General features: G+C 44.9%; 1 protein-coding gene across 1 annotated transcript in view; it reads right to left on the bottom strand.

Moving 5' to 3' along the window:
• The window catches only part of LOC146173288 (serine/threonine-protein kinase D3-like), a 37747-nt gene that overhangs the window by 11852 nt on the left and 6727 nt on the right, over nucleotides 1–19168 (bottom strand). The window contains exons 4-13 of the mRNA XM_084584778.1: nucleotides 18360–18491; nucleotides 16371–16534; nucleotides 15474–15774; nucleotides 13982–14132; nucleotides 12049–12451; nucleotides 11866–11938; nucleotides 11327–11595; nucleotides 2109–2207; nucleotides 1313–1397; nucleotides 595–670 (exon numbers count right to left, since the gene is read on the bottom strand). Of these exons, the coding sequence (XP_084440904.1) occupies nucleotides 595–670; nucleotides 1313–1397; nucleotides 2109–2207; nucleotides 11327–11595; nucleotides 11866–11938; nucleotides 12049–12451; nucleotides 13982–14132; nucleotides 15474–15774; nucleotides 16371–16534; nucleotides 18360–18491 (1753 nt within the window). The remainder of the gene's footprint in view (nucleotides 1–594; nucleotides 671–1312; nucleotides 1398–2108; nucleotides 2208–11326; nucleotides 11596–11865; nucleotides 11939–12048; nucleotides 12452–13981; nucleotides 14133–15473; nucleotides 15775–16370; nucleotides 16535–18359; nucleotides 18492–19168) is intronic.

Raw genomic sequence — 19168 nt, forward strand, 5'->3', positions numbered from 1 at the left:
CCTTGAAAATCACCTACAAATGCAGAGCCTTATTATTTGTGCAAATTAAATTTGTGCACCGTGAAACGCACTGTATATCGAATGGCATGTCATGCTTCCATGAGATGGGAGGAATAAATTAAGATCGAACCCGGGACCTTTTGTATCTTCAGCCAGGCCTGTTATACCTTAGCCGCAGTGAAGCCACTTAGAATGGCTCAATTAAATCCACTCTTCTTGCTTAAAGCCGGACAGCTTAATTAAAGCCATCCTGAAGTCGTCTTTCGTATAACATGGTACCTTATGACTGTACTAGTATGTGTGATAAAAAGAGACAGAAATGAAATAAATAGTGCCTGAGCGAGTGGCAACGTGCAGTTACAGGAATGAGGATCCACAAGGGGAACCACAGATGGAAGCCTTTAATGCTGACAAGTCATACCCTTAAACGCAGAGCTTAAAAGTCACCTATATTCTTTTTTCCACCTCACTGATACTGCAGCGTCGATATGTGCAACAACCTCTTGCCAAGCAGAAGCAGGCAGGCGTTAAACCAAGGCATGATGACAGCTTATTGCTAACAGGAAAGGAAGAAATGCCAGGGTCCAAAAGTACCTGACATATATGATGACGCCCACGGACCACATGTCAAGGGAGCGGTTGTAGCCCTTGTTTCGAAGTACCTCAGGTGCTGCAAAGAAAAGAACGGCCACTCTCAATGAAAACTAATTTAAGATGAGCAAGTAAATGGCACGCCCACCGACTCAATCATGTGCAAGTGTACGCAAACAAATAAAAACAACAACAACAGGCAATGTTGCAAGGTGCTTAATGCGTCTCTTTCCAAGATGCACGCAACTATAGTTTAAGTTCTTCGAGAGTCTTAAACTACTAAATGCCTAGTGTACATGTGACAATGGATCTTGGGCCATCCATTCCTAAGCCCTGCTTTAACTCTCCATGCAAAGGTGCTGTGGTGATGGCATATACTAGATGGTGTTAGACACAAATGCCAGAACTTAACAAGGACTGCATTTTGGCCACATTTATATACCAATTCAATGCTGTGACACAATTATTGTTAAAACTACTGTTTTCCATCCATTTGTAAAGCTTATCAATAATCTCCTTTCTCCAAAGCTGTTCTCTGCTTGATAACAAGCACTCCACACTTGCTGCATTGACCCAGTGGCATCTTGCTGCATTGTGTAAACGGCACAAGTTTCATCGACAACTTGTCGATGAAACTTCGGATAGCTTCAAGTCTGTCACTGCACCGTCTCCAAGATGTCACCTACAGCTTGTAACAATACAATATACACGAAGCCAGTACCTAAGTATGCAGGAGTGCCGACAACAGACCGCCGAAATGACTTTTCCCCGATGATGCGGGCGAAGCCGAAGTCACACAGCTTGACCTGCAGGTCAGAGAGAGAAGAAACCACTAGAGCTAAGGAAGCCATGGATCATGGGTAAAGCACCCTAATAATAATAATAACAATAACACAAGGTTCACTTCAAATAAAATTCAAGAGGTGCACTTGAGTCTCCTTAAGTGCGGTAATGTGTGAGCACACAGGGGCGTCTTGCATTGGCTTTGGTTGGATTATGTGGATTCTGAATTGCATTGTTGGCTATGACTAATGTCAAGTCATTATGCTTTGTCATTAAGGTGTTATAACCAATTAACCATGACTGAGTTTGGTACTGACTTGTTATGTGGATTCTGGATTGGATTTTTGGCTATGACTTGGATTCAGGCTACGACTAATGTGGCTAGTCATTATGCAATGTCATTTAGATATTATAACCAAGTAATCATGACGGGATTATTTTTTGGCTTGTTATGTGGATTGTGCTGGATTGGTTTAGGATGTGTCTTTCGGTCCCGCATTCCGCGGACAGTAACTTTCTGCACACGCCATTGATGATCCAAGAAATGCTTTCGCATTAAAAAAAAAACAGAAGTGGAGCGATGGGTTATCTAAGCCACACGGGCTTATCATCGAGCTGCATTCACGAACTGGGGACCGCTCGAAAGGACAAGAAATTCATGGATGCACAAAAAAGTAAAAATCTCAACGCATATGAAATGAGAGAAGAGCAAAGAGAAGAAATAGCTCACCAACCTGAGGGAGTTCAGAGTCGGAGGACAGCAGCACATTCTCGGGTTTCAGGTCACAGTGCACAATGTTCTTGGAGTGCAGGTGCTTCAGTGCAATCAGGATCTGGACAGCAAAAACAAGGTACTACATTTTATTTTATTTTTTTTGACAAACCGTTTCATATCCTTAAAGTGACACTCAAGGTAAATCAAATTTGGCCCTGCAATGACAAAGAGAAACTATACTCTCGCTGAAGACAGAGCCAGGCTAAGCACAGGATTCACCACAATCATCCACTTCTGTAAGCAAACTGTAGTGCGATGGAAACTATGTTTATGTGCGCAGCTCCCCAAGGCAAAGCTATAGTACTAACACTTCATTCACGCTGATGGACACAGAGTCCTGCTCGGACTCAGAAGTGACAGTTTTGAATTGAGTGGAGGGAGAATTCTCAGCTTCGGATTTCCTCACCAATAAATGTGCCTCCTACTGTGAGCCAAAAATAAAATCAACATAGTAAAAAGGAGCCGCAGCATCGATTTTGCTGGGAACGAAAATTGAGTGGTGGCATCCTCGGTGCACCGTGAAAGCTGCAACCATGAAGCAATTTTTTTACCCATTCAGTCAAGACAGCTCTTGGCGGGATGCAGGTAACAGCTGAAACTGTCTACCCCCCCCCCCCCCCCCCTTTCCCAGGCCAAATCTCTAGAATAACAAACACGGAACCTCAAGGGCCGCGGGTGTAAAATAAATTCCCAAGAATTCATGCTTCACAGTAGAGATTTGTACCATGAAAGCATGAATGAAACTAACGGTAGGAGATATATGAGAACAGAAAAACACAACACACGAAAACTTCCAGTCAAGTTTCATGAAAGCATACATACACTAGAGATGCTTTTTTTTTCTTTTTTGAGCGCAAATGTTTTTTTTGTTTTTTTTTTTTGTAGTTAAAGAAACAAAACAAATGAACTGTTAAATCAATAGCTAACTGAGCAGAATGCCCTGGTTCTAAGCTTTTTTATAAAATTCGTTCCTGTCTTCTCTGGCTGTGTTATGTTTTCATCAAACATAGCTGGAACGCCGTCCTCATCCACCTTAGCAAACATGTTTTTCCGCTTTCACACAATCTGTGCCCCACTACAGCAAACAGAGCAGGAAACAATGCCCAGTCGAATCTAAATACTGCCTGTCAAAAATGCAAGCATGGGCACAGTTTTGTTCGGCCACACGCAACTACCGTATTTATACGTATACAGTACAACCATGAATAGTCGAACCTTGATATAACAAACCTAAATGTAACGAAGTTCGCGATGTAACAAATTTTATTTTATTTCCCAATCTCTGCCCCATTGAAAACCAAAATTTTTTATTTTTTTTTCGCGATTTAACGAAGTAATTTTATGGCGCTCTTTCGATTTAACGAAGTCCTTGCACATTGCGCAATGATGATGATGATGATGATTGCGCATTACATGCATGTACCAGCAGCCATCTTCATAATCGGATGAAAACTAAAACTTCAGCCCTGACACACCACCTTTTCTATTTGTCCTTTTACGTGCCAATTAAACAAAATGATGATGACAGGGGCGTACTGCCGCGCCATCTGTCGTGTGCATACAAAATCCGCGGTGCGGAAAGTTTAGGACTTGTCAAGCCATGACGTCACTAGCCAGTCAGAATGACAAAGCACTAACTGGAAATACCATATTTACTCTCGTAATAAATCCACTTTTTTTTTTCAAGAAAAATATACGAGAGTTTGAGGAGAGGGTTCACTACCCGGGATAAATTGAGACTCTCTCTCTCTCTCTCTCTCTCTCTTTTTTTTTTTTTACGTGACGTCCATTCCAGTTATCAATTATCAAAGAAAGAATGCCGTCAGCCGCGATCATGACGCCGGATTTTAGCGTTGTTTGCTTCAGAAGGCGCTTGCTGCTCTTCATCATCATCATCATCAGCCTGATTATACCCACTGCAGGGCGAAGGCCTCTCCCATATCTCTCCACTTAACCCGGTTCTGTGCTAGCTGCATCCACTTAACCCCTGCGAACTTCTTAATCTCATCCGCCCACCTAACTTTCTGTCGCCCCCTGCTACGCTTTCCTTCCCTTGAAATCCAGTTTGTTACCCTCAGCGACCATCGGTTATCCTCTCTTCGCACTACATGTCCTGCCCATGTCCATTTCTTCTTCTTAATTTCCACTAGAATGTCGTTAACTTGAGTTATTTCTCTGACCCACTCTGCACGCTTTCTATCTCTTAATGTTACCCCTACCATTTTTCGTTCCATAGCCCTCTGGGTTGTCCTCAACTTAAGTAGAACTCTCTTGGTTAGCCTCCACGTTTCAGCCCCATAGGTGAGTGCAGGCAAGATGCAACTGTTGTATACTTTCCTCTTGAGCGATACCGGTAAGCTGCTAGTCATAATCTGCGAGTGCTTGCCAAATGCGCTCCATCCCAATCTTATTCTTCTTGTTATTTCCTTTTCATGGTCCGGATCTGCGGTTACTACCTGTCCTAAGTAGATATATTCGCCTACTACTTCCAGTATTTCGCTACCTAATGTAAACTCCTGTTCCTTCCCGAGGCTGTTGAACATTACCTTAGTCTTCTGCATATTGATTTTCAAGCCTACCTTTCTACTTTTCCTGTCTAGGTCATCAATCATTATTTGCAGTTCATCTCCCGAGTTGCTTAGCAAGGCAATGTCATCAGCAAATCGCAGATTACTGAGGTATTCTCCATCTAGCCTTATCCCTAACTGCTCCCATTCCAAGTCTCTGAACACTTCCTCTAAACAAGCTGTGAATAGTACTGGGGAGATTGTGTCTCCTTGCCTAACACCTTTCTTTATGGGAATTTTGTTACTTTCTTTATGCAGAACTATGGTAGCTGTGCAGCCACTATATATATCTTCCAGCACTTTCACGTACGGCTCGTCTACCCCCTGATTTCGCAATGCGTGCATCACCGCCGAGGTTTCAACTGAGTCAAATGCTTTTTCGTAATCAATGAATGCTATGTATAAGGGCTGGTTATATTCCGAGCATTTTTCTATGACCTGATTGATGGTATGGATATGATCGATAGTAGAGTACCGTTTCCGAAACCCTGCTTGATCCTTTGCTTGATTGCAGTCTAAGGTTGTCCTGATTCTATTAGTGATTACCTTAGTAAATACCTTATACGTAACAGACAGTAAGCTGATTGGTCTGTAATTTTTAAGGTCCTTAGAGCCCCCTTTCTTGTGAATGAGGATAATGTTTGCATTCTTCCATGCTTCCGGTACCGTCGATGACACCAGGCACTGCGTATACAGGGTGGCCAGTTTTTCTAGCACGATATCCCCCCCCGTCCTTCAGCAAATCTGTAGTTATCTGATCCTCTCCAGCTGATTTCCCCCTTTTCATAGTTTCTAGTGCTTTCTTGACCTCGTCCTTCGTCACTGGTGGAACGTCTGACTGTTTTTCCCTACCGCCAATCTCATTACGGTCCTGACTACTTTGGCTACTGTAGAGATCTGTATAGAACTCCTCGGCTACTTTGACTATCTTGTCCATATTAGTGATGACGTTGCCCGCCTTGTCCCTTATCGCATACATCTGGTTTTTGCCTATGCCCAATTTCTTCTTTACCGCTTTAAGGCTTCCCCCGTTCTTTACAGCATGCTCAATTTTCTCCATGTTATACTTCCTTATATCGGCCACCTTGCGCTTATTGATTAGCTTTGATATCTCGGCCAATTCGATCTGGTCTGTTGGATTGGAAGCTTTCATACTCTGCCGTTTCTTAATCAAATCTTTCGTCTCCTTAGACAGCTTACCGGTATCCTCTCTAACTATCCTACCGCCTACTTCTACCGCGCACTCAGTAATGATATCTCTGAAATTATTGTTCCTTGCCTCTAGGGTAATGTCGCCATCCTCAGTTAGAGCTGAATACCTATTCTGTAGCGAGATCCTGAACTCTTCTGCCCTCCCCCTCACCGCTAATTCGTTGATGGGTTTCTTTCTTACTAATCTATTGCGTTCCTTCTTCAGATTTAGGCTAATTCGGGACCTCACCATCCTGTGGTCACTACATCGAACTTTCCCGATTACCTCTACATCCTGCACAATGGCGGGGGTTGAACACATTATGAAGTCGATTTCATTTGTAGTCTCTCCGTTAGGACTTTTCCATGTCCATTTTCGGTTCTTCCGTTTGCTGAAGAAGGTATTCATGATTCGTAAGTTATTGCGCTCTGCAAACTCAACTGGTAACTCCCCCCTGCTATTCCTAGAACCAATGCCATAGTCACCTACTGCCTTGCCTCCTGCCTGTTTTTTCCCTACCTTGGCATTGAAGTCGCCCATTAGTACAGTATACTGCGTCTTTACGTTTCGTATTGCCGATTCTACATCTTCATAGAAGCTTTCAACTGCCTGGTCATCATAACTACATGTAGGTGCATAGGCCTGTACAACCTTCAGTTTATACCGCTTATTAAGCCTAATTACGATGCCTGCAACCCTCTCATTAATACTATAGAATTCATCTATATTACCCGCTATATACTTATTGACAAGGAAACCTACTCCTAGTTGTCGCCTCTCTCGTAAGCCTCGATAACACAGTACATGCCCATCCTTCAGTACAGTATATGCCTCATTCGGCCTCCTAACCTCACTAAGCCCTATGACATCCCATTTCATGCCCTCTAGTTCCTCTAACAGCACTGCTAAACTAGCTTCACTAGCTAGGGTTCTAGCATTAAACGTTGCCAGGGTCAGTTTCCAATGGCGGCCTGTCCAGCGGAGCCAGGCTTTCTTAGCACCCCCTGCTGCGTCACAGGTCTGACCGCCGCCGTGGTCAGTTGTTCCGCAGCCGCTGGTGACTGAGGGCCGGGGTTTTATGGAGCTTATCATAGGAGGTTGTGGCCAATTACTGCACCAGGGTGGCCAACTCCTGTTCTGGTGAGGGAGTGCGTTGCCGGAGGTGTTCACCGGCATCAGGTCGCACCCCAAACCTATATATATGCAATTCCATCGACACGCGGATTTTTTATTTTTTTTTGTCATCCGGTGGAGAATTGCGCGGCACCGGGATTTGAACCCCGGTCCTCCTGCATGCGAGGCGGATGTTCTACCGCTACGCCACCGCTGCACAATGCTGCTCTTACGTGCATTCCAATGATTTTGTGGTAGCGGATAACGCCCACCCCAATCGCTGCGTGATAAAGCAAACATACTGAAAACCAGGCTTGCCCAACCAACGGGACGAGCCCAGCAAGCCGCCGCAGGCACTCCTCTCAAAGCTGCTGGCACTCTGCCAAGTTTGCACCCCCCCCCCTCCCCCCATCTCAACCCAACCACTAAAGCTAACGCCAAGATTCTCGCTGCGCATGCGCAGCACTTTGCACGCTGCCAAGAAATACACTGCGGACTGCCAAGACGCGAAACGGAGGGACGCTGTAACGACTAGCTTTTTTGCTGTTGTTTTTTTCAAGTTCTCAGTAAGTGGGAGGTGGGTTTTTATGGAAATAAATACTGCACGAATATGTGAAGCCTGAGCAAAAAATTGCCGCGCCCAAGGTAGCTATGTCGGCGTGGGCGATGCGGACATATGGCTAATCTAGTTCACTAAATACGATAGCATTCTCGTTAAGGTCACTAGATCAGCTGATTTATAATAAAGACTCGTGTTCTCTATTGGCTCTTGTCTCCGCTTGCTAACGTTGAATGATGATTATAACAGTGGCGACATCTGGCGGAGGCTTTGAGTATTTGGCACTGCGCTCACTCTTTGCGCACGAGGAAAAAAATGATGCGTTCGCGTCCATTTGCTATCACTCATTATGTGCTCCTGATATACAAAATAACATCCAGTACCCTTGTTAGTGCTATTATTTCTAGAATTTCTTGCTTACTTCCTGAATTCGTAATTTAAAAGTTCCCAGCACTGTTCCACAAACCTGTTACTTCATTTGGGCAGCTAAAACATAGCAACCTCAACGCAATGAAATTTCATTTCATTTCATCGACATTTGCGACAACTGTAACTTCACATATTCGAACATTATAAATCTCACTTATTTGTTAACCCACCCCTTATGTAATACCCCGAAAGGGGTTTTTAAGGTAATAAAATGAAAATGAATGAAATTCGCGATTTAACGAAATTTTCGGCTGCACGTAGGACTTCTGTTATATTGAAGGTTCGACTGTATAATATGACATTGGAGCTCGATACCTCATGAAAAGGAAAAAAAAAATCACTGGAAAGCTACGAGCGCGTCACTGGAAAGCTACGAGCGCGTAAAATGAATATTTTGAGCAGTAGCTACGGTTTGACAGAAAAGAATTTTTCAGAGACATGTTCCATTTTCTTTCCAGCAAAGCCCAACCATCAGAAGTGAATCTAGACTTGCCCAAGACTACAGCAATACCTTCAAGAAAACTACTTTTGAAAGACTTCTTACAGCACTGAAACTCTGAGTCTAAGTCTGCAATCTGTCTAGACAGACAGGTTAGAATAACTGAACTTCAACATGAAAGCCCGTGTGCGCACAGTAACATTAACCCCCTTTGCAGGCTGAGATGTTCAAAATTTGGTGTGCCCTAGAAAGAGCACAGCTTGGACTCCCAGAGCTCTGATGCCGGGTGACACTTGTACCCATCCGGTCTGGTGGCGATTTCGAATCGACCACTTACCGCACCTGAAATCCTTCATCCTAACCAATGAAATTCCAGACTAAGGATCTGATCAACCTTCCTATCACTAACTTTCTTTTTTCCTACCAATACTAAAACATTTAAATCATCATAATCACCACCACTACCATGCAGCAGCAGCTGCTACAATCAGTAAAGTGTCACCACTGTTTCATGTTTCACGCCCAATTCCGTGCCTATCCGCCCTTCTTTCTTTATCTACTCCACTCAACTCTCTTAGCTCAGTGACTCGTGCAAAGCTGCCCTCTACATATGCACCCCAGCGTGCCAAGCGACAAGGTCGCCAGAAAGGTTGCTCGCAAATCTTGTGATGAAAGCCACTAAAGCAGTCTTCAGCAAGTAAAGAAATGTGTTATATACAAACCAAAGGTGCGAATAGAGTGGAACCTCGCCGATACGTTCCCGGTTCATACGATTTCCCATTTCATACGCTCAAAATTGCGGGCAGTAAAACATCTCCTATAGAGTTACACTATTTTTCTACCAGTGGGAGGAGGAGGAAACAACTTTATTCAACGCACTATTAAGCGTCGAGAATGTCCTGGGCCAGAGTCACCAAGGCCAACTGGTCCTTCAGCTGGTCAGAGACTAACCAAGCCCGCCAGGTTGGGGGAGGAGGGTGTGGAAAGTGAGGTGACTGTATTGCAACAGGGCAGGAAAACATGTAGTGTTCTAAGTTTGCATTTTGTTCAGAACAAATTGGGCATGTGGGGGAATGTCTGATTCGATATAGAAATGATCGCGCAGGAGTAAGGATTGTATTTAGTTGTATGCGTCTAAGTATGCGTATTTGCGTGGTAGTGAGGGATTTATCAGGAAGAGGAAGTGTACGAACAGTTTCCCTAATGTCATAGTGAGTGTTGATTTCTTTTTTGTAGTGAAGAATAGTGTCTCACGTGGGTGAATAAGGCCAGGGAATCCCAGGTGCCCGGTGCTGAAGTTTGCGGGCAAGGCGATGAACTACCTCATTGCCTGGGATTCCAGCGTGACCAGGAATCCACCTCAGTGTGACAGTGTTGGGACAGTTTGGCGAGAGCTCTGTGTAGATCATCTTGCAGTTCTTCAAGAATGCGACCCGTGTGAATGGCGCATATAGCCTGTATTGAATCAGTGTATATTGTATATCCTGAAGGGTTAGGGGGTGCTTGTGCGAGGTCTTGAATACTGGTGACTATTGGTAGGGTCTCGAGAGTCGCTGTAGGAGGAGGATCTATGTAAGGACTGATGGTATGCGCCACTACCTCGCTGAAGCTCTCAATTTAGTAAGCAGCTGCTCAGACGTGAGTTCGTGATGCATCTGTGTAGACGATCGTGGAATCAGTAGGATGAACATGACTGGAAAAAGTTAATATGCTTCCAGATAACATGATTTCCCAGTTACTATGTTCAAGATTTCGACAAATTGTGGTCATATAACATGTTTTACTGGGCATGCGCTAATGAGCACTCGCGACATAAACTTATCAGCGGCGCTCACCCGCCACAGTTGCTTTCCTGCAGTGTCTAAGCGCAAAGGGGCAAAGCATCAAAGAAAGCAAACAAGCCAATGTACGACGCGCCCGTTCCAGCGAAAACATGACTTCACGAGGAGAAACGCGGTTGTTTCTTTGTGGTGCCTTAGGGGCATAGGGGTGAACCATTTGATAACTACAATTATTCGCTTGAATACGAGCGGGCTGGGTATGGGGGAAAGAGTCTGAGCAAAAACGTGACACCTGTAAGCCACTGCAGTGGCTCCTCCACGTGTCACTGATATAAGGGGGCGAAGCATCCACAAACAACCAAGGAAGCGATCCCGGCTCGTCATCGCCTTCTACGAACCGGATTTAATTGTTACTAAATCTCTTCCATGCTTAGAACAATGCAAATATGGACTGAATTCTGCTAGATTTAAAAAAAAAAAAAAGGAACTCTGAATACTGGATGTCTATAAATGCTAATCTATGCTTTTATGTGGTGAAAGCCTCAATTCCAAATGACTTTGCACCTCATTCAGCAGTTAAATTTTTCAAAATGAGGCGGTTGAGATCATAAGTTTACCTGGATAATATGCTTTTTTTTCCCATTTTTTTCAATAACATATCAACGAAGTTATAATGTGAGATGTGTTCTTAAACTGACGAACTAGGGGAAAAAAGAAAGCTCACTCTATACTTGTGTGAATAAGGTACTCTGTACGCAAAAAGATCAAACCAATCAAGCAGTGGTTGAAACATGTACCGCCTAGGAGCACCAAGTAATGTGAGAGCCAACCTACAGTAACCTCCTCCAGTAAAGAACTCTTTTTTTCTGAGTGCTTCTTGACGGCTACACACAGTGTTTATTTGTTTCCAGTTTTTCTTCTCTCTTATTAAAACTAAAGGCATTGCTAATAAAACTGCAGCTGTGTTTATTGTGTGTACTTTGCTCTCTAGTCATTCCATGTTCTGTGTAGCTGACCACAATAAAACATGCCAAAACTCTTGACCTGTAGCACTCCTACATGCTTTGTGCAGTGCACGGTGAGGGTATACTGCCCACCTGATAGATGAGGAAACGCGTGGTGCGCTCGGAGAGCCGGCCCTTCTCCGAGGAGAGTATCATCTCGAGCATGTCGCCCTTGAGCTTCTCCATGACGACAAAGATGCGCTCAGCAGTCTCAAACATCTTCTCCAAGTCGACGACCCCTGGGTGCCGGATGTTCTGCAGGATGGCCACCTCATTCTTCAGCTGCGCCTCCTGCTTGGTGGGGAAGCGCAGCTTGTCGATCACCTTGATGGCCACTGCCCGTGCGCTCGTCCGGTGCACGCCTGCATCGTCACCCAAAGTTGTCAGAATGCGCGATTCATTTCTACCAAAGGTAGAAACACGGAACCTTGGGTAAGAATCCCTCAAAAGTGGTCCCACCAGAAAGGACGCAATTCACGACAAACCAATATCAATGAAGTGAACAAGCAACATCCTGAACAAAGCTGTACTGCTTGCACATTTTGTGCGGTGTCACATAGCACTGTGATCCGTAACGCCATCTAATGGCAAGCATGACAATCACACACAAAGAACAATATATACACACCCACCTCCATACACAATGCCAAACTGACCCGACCCCAGAACTTCATCTGGGAAGATCTGGTACCGCAGGCTGATGTCCTGCATTCAGAGGCAGCATCGAGCAAGCCGGTTAACGCACAAACAATAATTCAATGCATTGCAAACGCAGATACACTCTGTTCAGGCCCTTCGTGACAGGGAGCACTGACCGTATTTTGCTGGCCATTGCCTTCATCGTCCTGACGAGCGACCGGCATGAGTGCCTGGCGCAGAGCCAGCTCCCAGGGGCGTGCCTGGTCCCGGTCGTCACCCACCAGGTAAGTTGCGCCTGCAGCCGTGCGCAGCTCGAAGCCTATGTCGGGCCTCCGTGGCGGGTCCACAGACAGGATCTCGGCGAGGGGGATCTCACGGTAGTACTTGGAGCCCGTGTCAGAGTGGAAGAGGGTGAGTGCCTTGCTGTCTAGGCGCCAGTAGTGACGCCGCCTCACGGGGTCCCGGTCCGTGCAGTGCACTAGCCAGCCTTCTTTGAAGAGCTTGGCGCCACCCTTACGCTTGGTGTGCCGCACACTCTGGACGATTCGCATCAGCGGGATGTTGTTGCTGCCCGACTCGCTGTGCAAGAAAAACGAAAAAAAGGCCGTTACGGCACAAAGGCAGGATAACCACCCGTACCACTGCGCAGGAAAAACGGAGACAAGACCGTCACCGCACAAACACTGCATAAGTGCCCAACCGACTGCACAAGAAAAACAGAGAGAGGGCCATTACTGCTCAAAGGCAGGATATAGTGGATTGCTGGGACTGCTACTAGACTTCTCTTGGGAACGAAGGAGACTACAGGGGCACAGTGTCTATAGCTGTGTCCTTCCAAATTTTTCGGCCGTATGACAATGCACCTGAAGCGCTGCTCTCCACAGTAACAAGATTTTTCCTGCTGGAAACGTTGGCGCCATCTAATGAAAATTCTTGTTAAGTAGACATGCCTAGCAAATTTGCTGTTATCAGGAAAACTGTGTATTCCTTGACTGACTGCCAACAATGAGAACTCGAACTGCGTTACAAATACGCCTCAAATAATTAATAATGACTGTATACTATGCTCTCTGGGAAAATTAATAACTACAGCTCTAGAAATAACAGAATTTGGATTCAAAGAAAAATTGAAATATTAATATATGACTGCAAATTGAAATTAATATTCTTCAAATACCAATGAAACCATCGATGAGCTATGGCCAGAGAAAAGCAAATTTATTAGAATAAAAGCAGGAACCGTTAAGCAATACTTTCTTTACGATTATTTGATAACGAATGTTGACAGTAAAAAAGAAAAAGTCTAATATCACAGTCTGACTTATTGTTCACATGGAAAAAAAAGTTTACTGAATGCTGCCATGAAGCACTATAAGGTGGGCATCTCTTTAACAAAAGAGCAGCAGCGTTAGTTTCTTGTGGAATATCACCCGAAATGCAGTGTTCATGACAACATGTAGCCCGCTCAGCCTTGGTCGCCAACTTGCAAGCCCGGTGACGAACCTTAAGCATGCAAATGCTGTTGCAAATCGCAAAGGGGCGAAAATGGAACCGCGCTGTTATGTGAACGAGTGCACGTATTTCACTGTACGCAATGTAGTTGTGTGGGCTCGATTCGAGCCTGTCACGTCTGTCGTGCATTCTTTTTGTACAATTGCCTAGGAAACTTAGCTCCAAGGTTCTAATTGACAAAAATTGGTGACAATCAAAGCGGTTGCTGCAAAACAACTGCAGCAGTGCACATGGGTTGCAACTTCATCCTTCATGCTGTTCTCCACAAGCAGAGTCACTTATAGGTGTACGTAGTGACAATCAAGTTCACAGGCAGTTTTCAACTGTGTTGGGGCTAGATACACTGGACATGCTAACTATTTGGGAATAGTTTGAATATTGAAAGTGCAGTGCAAATCAAACAGCAAGCGTTATTTGAAAACTATTCCAAACTCAAATATTTGACCATTCCTAATTGCATCAACGAATTTTTTGAAAGACTGAACATCACTGCCTTACTCCACTTAGCAATCAGCATCTTGGCTTACATATCTCCATGCAATCTCTGCAAATAAGGTAACCTGTCAAACAATATTTCACGATCATTGCACTACTCACTCTAGGTTGGCCTTGGGCAGTTCATCCCCGTGACCATCCGGAGCCGAAGGCCGTGATTCGTGCTGTTCACTCTCTGTGTCCGAGTCATCCTCCGCATTGTCCCGCTCGCCATTGTTCTCAAGCTCAGAGCTGCTTTCAGAGTTGTCCTGGTCTGCACAGCACAACAAAGAAAGTTAGCAACCCATCTGTGCACAAAAACTGACAACCCTAACTGTGGTGGCAGCCTCCGCTTTCCCTCTAATGGTTAGCAGAGGTGTGCATAGTTGGCCACTTAGACATGCAATCAACAGCCCCGCCGAGATGGTGCAGTGGTAAGACGCCCAACAACTGTGCCGGAGTACACGGGTTCGATCCTGACCGACGGTGGCAGCGTTTCGATGGATGCGGATGGATGCGATGGACTTTAAAGATCCCCAGGTGGTCAAAATTACTTCGTAGCCCTCCACTGTGGCTCTTTCCACTTTCACTCCCACCTCCCTTCCTTCCCTTATGGCGTGGTTCAGGTGTCCACAAATAGTGTGACAGATACTGTGCCTTTTTTTTCTTGTGAACGAATTATTATTATTATTATTATTATTAGACAATCAACACCTGCAAAGGACGAAACTGGCTGCTTTTCTTTAATAGGAAGGCAAACACACATATGCAGGAAAGAAAAACCCTCAGTTTCCGTTTTCTGAGGCTACCAGTGCAGTTGCCAGTGAGGCTAGCAGGAATCACTGCAAACTGACAAGCAAAAATGAGCTCCTCTGAGGACATCTTTCTTGAACCATGGTTCAGAAGTGCTGCACTGTTTCTTCCAAACCTTACTTTGACTGGATTATTGCTTGCAGGCGTCTAAATGAACTATTAAGAACGAAACAGATTCGTCTTGGCTTCCTACCAGATTCAACAACAATGAAACAGATTCGTCCTGGCTTCCTACCCAAACAACAATGAAGCACAATCGTCTTGGCTTCCTACCCGATTCAACAACTAAACAGATTTGTCTTGGCTTCCTACCAGATTCAACAACGAAACAGATTCGTCTTGGCTTCCTACCCTATTCAACAGCAACGAAACAGATTCGTCTTGGCTTCCTACCCGATTCAACAACAACAAAACAGATTCGTCTTGGCTTCCTACCCGATTCAACAACAACGAAACAGATTCGTCTTGGCTTCCTACCCGATTCAACAACAATGAAACAGATTCGTCTTGGCTTCCTACCCGATTCAACAACACCGAAAATGATCCATCTTGGCTTCCTACCCGATTCAACAACAACGAAACAGATTCGTCTTGGCTTCCTAACCGATTCAACAACAACGAAACAGATTCGTCTTGGCTTCCTGCCTGATTCAGCTGCAACGAAACGGGTTCGCCTTGTCTTCCTACCTGATTCAACTGCAACGAAACGGGTTCGCCTTGGCTTCCTACCCGATTCCCCAACAACAAAACAGGTTCGCCTTGGCTTCTGTCCCCCCATCACCTAGAGCGTACAAAAACTTACATGCGTCGGCCCACTCGCGGGGTGCTTCCCCTGTGCAGTCCATGGGGATCTTGTCCATGCAACGCTTGTGTACGTTGAACTTGCAGTCCTTGCACTGCAGCCCCTGGCGGAAGAGGCCCTTCAGCAGCCGCTTGCAGTGCTGGCATACTGTCGGCTTTGCATACGAGTGCACTACAAATGTGTGCGGGATGCAGATGCGGCCCGCCAGCTCCCGTTCCACCCACGCAGGACGCCCCATATTCAGCGACGGCGACCGCTTCTCCCGCGACCCAGAAGAACTGCTGCTCCCTGTGCACAGTAGCTGCACACAGACACCATCGTGGTCATTGTCATTATCAACACGTTCACAAAGGTCCTTCCAGCAAACATCACAAATTCAATATACCAGAAATAAAGGTTGATATACGAGAGAACACTCTTTAGGACAATTTTCATGCTTTGCACCAACCAATTTACCACTTCCTTAAATAAAAAAAAACGACTGTTTTGGCACCTTTTCTGGAAAGAAATGTGTCTGTTAAGAGGTGAATGCTTCCAGGCTCAGAATTGCTACTGCAAAACTGCTAACCTTCCTTCTGTTTCGGTTCTGTCCTACCTACTTTCGACACATGCTGGCAAATGTGCTGAAATGCTTCAGCCAAAAATGTAGTTCATTCCTTTCACATTTGCGCAGCTAGCACAAGCCCTGAAAAATTCTGGACTGCTGTACAAATAAACATTCCTGAAGAACGGCACATAGCATACAGCAGTGCTCCAAGACGGCTTGCACTGTATACAAAAAAAATCCCCGACAGAGCAACAATAATCCTTGAACATAAAATCTCAAGAAGAGAGAGAAAATAAATCATACTACAATGGTGTCGGTAGCAACAAGTTATACATCCAGCCAAGACTCACAGCATTGTGATCATCACTGAAAGTAGCTGCACTGGATGCAGTCCGCTGGACTGCTTCCGTCGGGCTCCGAGGGTACATCGAGGTGGACGACCGCCGCCGGCGTGTGTGGCTGCAGTTGTTAGGGATCTTGTAGGCGCAGCGCTTGTGAAAGTTGAGTCCACATCCTGCGACAAGCAGCCATGCGAAAAAGAAACAGAGGGAGTCAGTTGACAGCCACCCATTCTCCTCAGTATGCAAAACCTCTCACATTAACTGTCATTTTACTACAGTGAATTGCAAGAGTTACTTAAGGCCCTAGAACGCGGAAGACTGAAAGCACAGCAAGCTTTTTTTTCTGGGTCTTTCCTCCAAGTGCGCTACCACCAAGACCTTAAGTGTCAGCGTTATAGGTAAAAGCAAATGATCACAAAAATCCCCATTATATATAAAAAAAGTTCGTGAAAGGACCAAATTCAGTGCAAGCTTTGCTAGAAGTGCAGAGAGGGAACAAGGAGGCAATGGTGGACATTTCACCGCACCAGAAATATTAGCCTAGTTCCCCCAGTTTGACATTGTCTGTGCTCTCATCGCCGCCCCATCCCCCTGCCCCACTCCACAGGAAAAAGAAACCTGTGTATTGGCAGCGTCAAATGAGACACAAACAAGACTGCTGAAATGGGAACAGCAAAACTAACTAAAATAAGTAGCCCTCCAGTGACTAGCCCTCCAGTGACTAGTCCTCCAATGACTAGTCCTCCAATGACTAGTCCTCCAATGACTAGTCCTCCAATGACTAGTCCTCCAATGACTAGTCCTCCAATGACTTCACCCTCTAGAGAAGGCAAAACACAGACAACCAAACTGGAACTGAAGTCACTAACCCAGGAATCATCTCAGTCATTAATCCACCAATTCATTCATAGGTCATTGCAACTATTTATGTCCATCCAGAAGCCACTCACGGGCATTGGCTAACATACGTGGTGTTGTCATTGTGTTAAGCCTTTCGTGAATCAGTTAACACCAACCACTCATTGAGCCCTGAGTTTAAACAGCTGCAACTTTTATTTCCCCATTCCATCAACTTTCAGCCAAGTTGGCCTTAATTCACTAGGAAGAAAGAAAAGATCGGCCCGTTAGGGAAGGGCATGAGCACAGTCATGGCCTCTTACGCTTGAGAGAGAGAATAAACTTTATTTAAAAGCAAAATTAAGAGACCTTCCCGGGTCGGATCCCTCAATTGAAGAGCCCTCTATGCTGATAATGTACCACAAGTCAGAAACAGCGAGGTAAACTAGAGCATAAGATATGTGTCATGCTGGCTGGCTACTCAACATACATTCCATGTCTCTCCAAAAAATTTCCTGCAAAATGTCAGTGCGCTTTACCGTTTGAATTTCACTAACGTCACACTCTAGCAAATTTGTGCGGGACAATTTCTCCGCAGTTATCACGCAACTCAATTCATTCTTAGTTTCGATAGCATCGCAACGTTGACAGTCAATCCTCCTTTGAATGACGCCATTTTCACATCTGTGCTTCCTCGTGCCATCGTCGTGATCAGTCGTCTCCCCAAATTTACTGTTGCTTCTGAGCTTGATCATTCTATAGATAACACGAACAAGCATTTTCCACACTGACACAGCATTTGCTTACGTTCTGCTTCTTAGGCCTTTTTCCTTCTCTGAGGTGTACCATATTTCCAATATTCCTGGGCACTTAGTATCCCTGTTATATGTACTTTCTCTAAGTATCAATCGTGTTTGCACATTGCACTGAAGTACCGTGTCTTTCTCTAGTATGTTCAAGTTACTGCAGCAATCTTTTTTTTCTCTGCATTTTCTCCGGAGGTATTTTTCTTTATCCTAGCTTTCACTGCATTTATTGATGCTACACTGCATATATTCATCTCTTTCATTACACTGTTCCAGGTGCATTATCTTGTATGATTCCCTGTCTAGAGCCTGTAACATACCATGAATAGATAGACAAATAGACAACAGTGCTCACCCTCACACTTGAGCCCCTGCCGGACGAGGCCAAAGAGCATCTCGCCACAGAAGTCGCAGAAGGTGGGCGTCTTGTATGAGTGCACCGTTAGCGAGTGCGGCCGGATCTGGACGTCATCACTCGGGTTGTTAGCTGCACCCCATGTAAACATTGAAGAAAACAACATTAGATACACATCACTAGTTTTTCTAAGTTGTTGTATTGATCCAACAAGCCCGATGGGCCCAGAGCCCCGATCATCTGTCCCTCTCCCGCAAAGAGGGAAAAACAACACAACCAAAAGTAACTGTCAACAATTAATTTTACTTAGCCTCCTGAAAGCAAACAAAACCTCGATAAAGTAGAAAGAACAGCAGGTTTAGAAGGCCGTTTTGAAAATGCATGGAATTCCACAAATGCAAGCAGCCGAAAACTGAACAGCAAATGCAAACTGTTTACGAAACACAGGAATACAAAAGGTTTTTGGTGACTTAAAAGCTCTCATTTCTTCAGGTGAGCTCTACATGAAAGAAGAGTGGTTTGGGAAAGCTAACCGAAGCACTAAGAGACAGATCTGCGTCCATAAAAAAATAGCTAGAATCTCTCCGGCAAGCAAAAGCTTAACAAGCTGGGTTGTTCTGTACAAACGTTCTATGCATTTGTTGCCAAATGTTGCGGGCCAAATGCTGTGCACATTACTTCATTACTGCTGCATACAAAGGAGCAACAACAGCTGCATAAATGCTGTGGCCGGTTATAAGATACTTAATGTTAAACAAAAGGACTCCTACCCACAGATTCAAAGTAAACTTGGAAATTTGGTTTTACTT

The sequence above is a fragment of the Amblyomma maculatum genome, chromosome 11 (assembly GCF_055883805.1).
Source record: "Amblyomma maculatum isolate TAMU_Amacu chromosome 11, ASM5588380v1, whole genome shotgun sequence".
Taxonomy (NCBI): Eukaryota; Metazoa; Arthropoda; class Arachnida; order Ixodida; family Ixodidae; genus Amblyomma; species Amblyomma maculatum.